This window comes from Scatophagus argus, chromosome 6 (assembly GCF_020382885.2).
Source record: "Scatophagus argus isolate fScaArg1 chromosome 6, fScaArg1.pri, whole genome shotgun sequence".
In the NCBI taxonomy this organism is placed as follows: Eukaryota; Metazoa; Chordata; class Actinopteri; family Scatophagidae; genus Scatophagus; species Scatophagus argus.
The window spans coordinates 4,988,492-4,995,021 of NC_058498.1; the positions used below are offsets into that span (position 1 = coordinate 4,988,492).

The 6,530-nt window shown below is 39.7% G+C and overlaps 1 protein-coding gene across 1 annotated transcript; it reads right to left on the reverse strand.

Moving 5' to 3' along the window:
* Window positions 1-147: 147 nt before the first annotated feature.
* On the reverse strand, window positions 148-6,528 carry mcoln3b (mucolipin TRP cation channel 3b). Its single transcript, XM_046390839.1, has 13 exons — window positions 6,276-6,528; window positions 5,158-5,366; window positions 4,903-5,070; window positions 4,350-4,503; window positions 4,052-4,127; window positions 3,874-3,970; window positions 3,381-3,480; window positions 3,117-3,229; window positions 2,652-2,801; window positions 2,426-2,527; window positions 1,397-1,519; window positions 1,032-1,238; window positions 148-776 (listed from the first exon to the last, which is right to left on the reverse strand). Exons 1-13 carry the CDS (start codon window positions 6,277-6,279, stop codon window positions 597-599), a joined length of 1,683 nt encoding a protein of 560 aa, XP_046246795.1. The 5' UTR covers window positions 6,280-6,528; the 3' UTR covers window positions 148-596.
* Window positions 6,529-6,530: the final 2 nt, after the last annotated feature.

A 6,530-nucleotide genomic window follows, 5' to 3' on the forward strand; every position in this document is an offset into this window, starting at 1 on the left:
TAGTCATCTAACCTTGATTTATTATCTACATCATCATACAACATCACGTGGCCCTTCCGAGTGACATGCTTTGGGAAAAACAATACAAATTTCAATTTTCAGTGTTAGAACCTTTGTTTCATCTACATATAAATATAAATAAGTGTTTATTTTCTCTGCCTCAGTGCATCATACTGAGACCAGACGTGCATGTCTCAGTTCCTTCATTTAACTGGGGTTTGGTCTCTTCAGCACTGGAAAAACTCTTTAGGCTTAATGTTAAAAGATTTTCAATACCCTCCCACTGAGTACAGTATTATAAAGTGCGCATTAAATGTTGGTAGTAGTTTAGTAGTAGTTTATATAGTACAGCATTCAGTGATTCTCCACATTAAAGGCCTGCTATGCCTCTGAAGTCAGCCTCTCTTGTTGCCTTGCAGTAGTGCAAGGAGAAAATTACCCAGCTTAGATTCTATTTGAGATGTTGTGTCTGTTAAAAGGTATTTTGACACACTGCGCTTGCATCCCCAGTTTAATTAGTGCTAACAGGGGCCACCCAAATTATTTTATGTTATCCCACAAAAAGCAAATGCCAAGATACTAATGACAGTTGACTCTCAGCAGGATGAAACTCGGTGCGGTGTTAATGGAGTGAGCTGCACTTGCCTGGAGATGCAGTGGCAGAATAAGCAGCTGTTGTTCTCATCCAGTCTGTACACCCCTGAGTCTGGCAGATCTTTACACACCGACAAGAATTTTTGCAGCTCTGATGTCGGGGTTCCACTCTGCTGCTGTTGCTAAATGATAAAAGTCAGATGCGTGTCACTGAGTGTGGCATAGTTAAGTACAACAAATCCAAATGAAACGATAAACAACAAAATCACCAAAACATTCCAAATGGATGCACAGCAATACAAGTAAGAGGAAAAATCTTGGAGATTTGAGTAAAATTTGGAATGAATGATTTTCTACACTGTGGCAAAACCAATCGTAACCAGCAGAAAAAATAATACAGATAGCTTTCAAATATGTAAAGCAAAAGGAGGCATCACCTTGATGGTGTCATAGGTGTCGGTGATGAGCGTGATGAAGAGGCTGAGGATCATGTAGATGAAGAGCGACACAAAGGTATAGAGGTAGACCCTGCTGAATATCCACACCAGGCTGCTCTTCTGCTTCATGTTCTTAAAGGTGGGAAACATGTCATCTCCGTTGATCAGGGAGAACAGACACTCCGACACCGTGTTCAAGGTCCGAAACTAACACCAAAATCGAGGAGAATAAAGGTTAGTTTTTACCTTTCTTTCATGATTGACTACTGAAAGCAGCAGAACCTGCTAACAATTGATTTTTTTTCTCTCGCTTTGTTAAACTCCAGCAGTCTCTTTTTTTTTGTATTAACGTAAACCTTTCTAACCTTTTCGTGATACGGGCCGAGGACGATCCAACCGCAAAAACAGTAACTCAGGTAGATAATTCCAGCACAGCAGATGAAACGGATAACATTTGGGAAAGCTGCCCTGAGTGTCAGGATGAGGATCTGAAAAAAGTCACAAAACATTTGGTAAAAATATCTGAAAAATGTAGTGTTTGGAATAACGCAAGAATGGAGTTTCTCTTTTCAAAATGTCCTGTAATTTGGAGCAATCATCATGAATAGGCCTAAAAAACAAGACCTACGCTTATAATGCCAAGTCTAATGTTGCACTGCTTCATTGACCTTAAGTGTAGGAAATATTTTGCAGTACTGTGGGAAAGTTGTTACACTCTAAATGATGTTACATTGAGAAAAAAGTTTAACTGCACTCCCTCCGCAGAGCTGTGGACACAGTTTACAGATACACGAACAGACCGGTAAAAGAGCAAAAAACTCGTGCACTGCACTCCACTGTAAATAATATGGCAATAATGCTGTTAAAGAGCGTCTCCACCCGTGTTATTTTCCAGGTTTTTAAACAGAACTCCCACTCAGCCTTTGTTCGTAAAAACACAGTGCAAAGTTAATCTTCAACTCAACGAAGCAGGCAGACAGCAGCAGCGAGCTGCAGAGTCAGTGGAGAGAGGAAGCCGAGACAGAGCTGAGAAAATAAATGATATGTTCCATTGTTTCATGGCAGTTATGGTCTAAAGCACAAAAACAATCGTGTATGAAGGTGTCTTATTCACCAGGACTTTGTGTGAATTCAAGTCACATGGGAAAAACTTTTGAAAAAGGACTTGCGTTAAACAGCATTTAGAAGCTAAAACAGGCTTATTTGGACTGATACTTGAATCTTGCATTCACATACACAAGGAACACTGATGAGAAGCTACAGAATGATATAAACACTTCCAAAAGGACAAACAAGCAAAAAAAAAGAAAAATGGACTTGCCCTTAATTATTGTGTGTGTTTGTGTGACACACTAATGAACATGTACTGTATCTGATAAATGAACTGGTCTTACGTTATACTTCCTAAAGTAACCCATGTAGCGAATGACCCCAATCCAGACAAACATGGTGCCTGTCCCGAGGAAGATGCTGCAGATGTCATAACTTGTGAGGACCTAAAAGAAACAAAAGTCTGTTAAATTGACTGACTAATTAGCAGAAGGAATACCTTCAAGTACGACATTTCAACTTGGAACATGGATCAACCTCAGTTATACTGTCATGGCAAATCCCTCTTACCTTGGTCTGGATCTGTATCTTCAGAATGGAGCCAATGATGGTCAGTGTGTCACTAACAATTATGAGGAGATACCAGCCATTCACAAACTCCAATTTGTCTGACTGAGGGACTTCTTTACAACAGTGATTCCGGCAGTAGTGCACGTACTCCTGTTTACCACAGAGGAAAATGTAGGTACATTGGACTGTCACATTCTATACGTATTATTATTTTTTTTAACATCAGATAGTTGGTATACAGGCATGTATTGATGTACTGATTACCACATGTCTACGCCCAAGACTAACGCTGATATGACAAGCGCTCAGTAAGAATATTCATGTACATTTATTAATGGATGGATTCAGGACAGAAGTGTCACAGGTCTAGAAGGCTTTTGGCATTGACCACTTTTTGAATATGGTGCCATAATGTGCAGATAAACATATACTTGTCTTGTTTTGTTATCAGTTCAATTTACTTACAAACTGCAGCCGAATCCCATTGACCACTGAGCGTGTGCAGAGGGCGAAGGAGATGATGCATGTCACAATGATGAGGCAGTCGAACAGCACAGTCAGGTGTATGTTTCTAGCAGCTGGAGGAACAGAGATATTAAAATTACACTCATCTGAAAAGTAGGAACAGCTTAGAGAGCAGCCTTAATGAACCCCAGGAATCTTGGACATGAGCTTAAAGAAATACAGATGATTCTTTTGTAGATAATAAATTCAGATCAGGAAACTTACATGCTCCAGTTACTTTCCAGTCTCTGCATTCGTTGATGTTTACATCATTTTCCAGATCAACCTTTATCCTGCCGCTGTGAACTTTGTTGTTGAACGTGATCTGTTACACAGAAAGTTGTGTTTACGAGAAGAAAGGATTTCTTCCTTTCAGCAAAACTAGATAGCTAAATATTGACTTGCCAGGCCCTAAAGATAACATTTAACTATGTAAATACTATATGACCAGCCTTACTTCTGCTGAGATTTGTCCTCAAAGGCGCTTCTTTAAATAAACACAAGACTGAACACACAGGATTGACACGGACTCTTTTTAGCTGTCGTTTCAACCTCTATCTGTGCTGTCTGAACAGGTGCAGTGTCATAAGAAATTGTTGTCACCATTAAGGCAGCAAAGTGAACTGATCAGATCTGTCATATCACTGTTTTCAAAAGATAAAGTCTGAAGTTATCCATTTGTCTTCACTGAGCCTTGAAGACAAGTAAAATGACGTACAATAACATTGAAGTCGTAGCAGTCTGGCAGCTCTCGATGTCTCACTGTCTGTAAATTTATGGCCTTGAGAACAAATGTGATCTTGACAGAGAGCATCCTGGAAGACAGATAATAAAATAATTGAAGGGTTTTCACATCTTTTACAAAACCAAGACTGGAAAATGATTTATGCACAAACCTTTTGAAATACAGTTCAAAATGGGAAAGTAGTTCCCGCGATGATGGCTGTTTAGTTGGATAAACCTCAAGGCAGACTGTCAGACACAAACCACAGGAAGAAGAACAAGACAATGTTAAACAAGCAATGGGAAACGCTTTGCAAAATAAACTCATGCCTGTCATAATACTACTTTTGCAGGATGATACATTGTCCCAGAAATAATTGCAAAAATCTGTGTCGTAACGTAATTATTGTGACAGGCCTATGGTTAAGTATTCTGTTTTTCCACACATAACAAACAATTATGCACACATACCAGTGTCCACTTGGGCATCAATTTCAAAGGTCTCACTTCCAGGGAAGATGGTGCCATTTCTGTAGAACTCCTGACACAGTGACAACGGGGTGTAGGAAGTGCCGTTTTTCTCATATTCGTGATTGCCCACTGTGATGTTGTACAGATTTTCATACTAGAAATGAATAACTGAAATGTCAGGTTGGTTGACAATTTGACAGTGAGGAAGTAACTCAAAGAGCAAAGAGTAGCTGCAGCAGTTTAGGTCATCGGTGAACTGCCATTTAACAACAGATTCATGCAGACAGATTCAAACACCATGATCAAAGTCCAGTCCCATGACAAGCTACATCATGTCACTGGAGCCTGTCAAGCTTTTTGCGCACATTTGCGTGAAGAGTTATAAAATTTCAACAATGATTTGCAGTAACAGAAAAGCAAAAGGAAAAATGTACTGTGTCACGTGATCAAAAGAAACTCACATGGCAACAAAGACCAGCAAATGTGCAGAACCTCCCTGGTGTTCCTTTCCAAAAAAGGAGGAAATTGAAAGAGAACAATAGCCTTCAGTTACCTGCTCAAAAATGTAACCGATGTGATCATAAACATCAGCCTGTCTGTACACAGCATATGTATCCATGCCTCCATCCACATAATCTTTCAAGAAGAGGTGCTTAAATGTCAACAGATTTTCCTCCTTAAATGTGACAACCATCTGGTTGCTGAGTCCAAAAGACACTAGCTGAGATGGGGGAAAAAAAAAAGTTTTGTTACCAGAAGGTGACACAACACAATCAACACCAGTTCAAGACATGTTTGAGAATGCTACCTGGATAGTGATAATGGCAATTTTGATGATCTGTAGCATGAGTTTCCACGGTTTTCGGCCGCGAGCATGGTACTTTTCACAGGGGTTCATGAAGTAATATTTGATCTTCCTTCTGAGACAGTCTACTCTGTCCAGATGCTCCTGATCTGCCCATGGAGGGGGGTTATTTGTCTCGTACACATCATGCAAGTCACTGGACTCCTCCGAATCTGCAAATATCATATATATCACTTGTAATAATGTATCACGTCCATGGCTGAGGTGACCCTTGAGCAAGGTACCTAACCCCCACTGCTCCCCGGGCGCTGCACGCGGTCGCCCACTGCCCCGGGTTTGCTGTGTGTGTGTGCACGTCACTTGGGTGGGTTAAATGCAGAGAACAAATTTCGTTGGATTGAGTTCCCTCCAATGACAAAATATGTCACTTTAATAAATGAAATATAAGAAAAAAATGCAACCTTACTGACCACTTTTTTTGGGATTTTTATGTCAAAGTGTAGCATTGGTGCCATGGTTCCAATAAAACAAAACATCAGTCAACTTGTGAGAAAACAAATACAATCGCCATTTTCATTTTGAATTTGAAGACTGTAATGTTGCAGCACATTTACATACATAAAGGGAACAAAACTGAAATGCTTGCCTTGTAAATAATGGCCTCGAGAAAGTTGAATAAACTCTTTACTGTATCTACAAAAACAGAACATTAAAATCTTCACAGCTAAGGTTTATAGCAGGACTTTTGTACTGGCTTGCTTTAAACCGTACAGATGTACCTGATACAGTTTTGACTGCAGCAGGGAAATGTTACACATTATTTCTTGTCGTTTTATTTCCTTTGAATAAACACATTTGGAACAGAGCCAATGTGAAGCTCTGAAAAGCTGTTATTCTTCTTTCATTGTCCATACCCACATACCAAGTGCCTGACTGATCAGCAAATGTGTGTGTAAAGAGGAAGTCAGGTGTATCAGTACTGTTGAATAATACAAGGCATTCTAAAACCTGAGCAGCTTCAACTGCGGCAAAGTGTACATATTAAGTATTTGTCCTGTAAGAGTTAAAAGTATCCTGTCAGAAATTACAAGAAATATAAAATTAGCCCGTGGGCTGCTTACCCATGTCCTATACGAGGTTAATCAGCTTCTAGTGTTCGGCACCTGTCGTCTGTACCACACGCGTTATGTCCAAACTTTTAGGTTTAATTAAAATTCATAATTTACTCAAACTGATGTTTTAATGTAGGAGTCGTGGCCAAAGTATCGTAATTAGACTCGATTGAACTTCCGGAATGTGTTGTCTTGTGAGCGAACTCAAACTGCGCGTGAATGTCTCAGGTAACTTGTTACGATACTGTCATGTCATGTCATCTT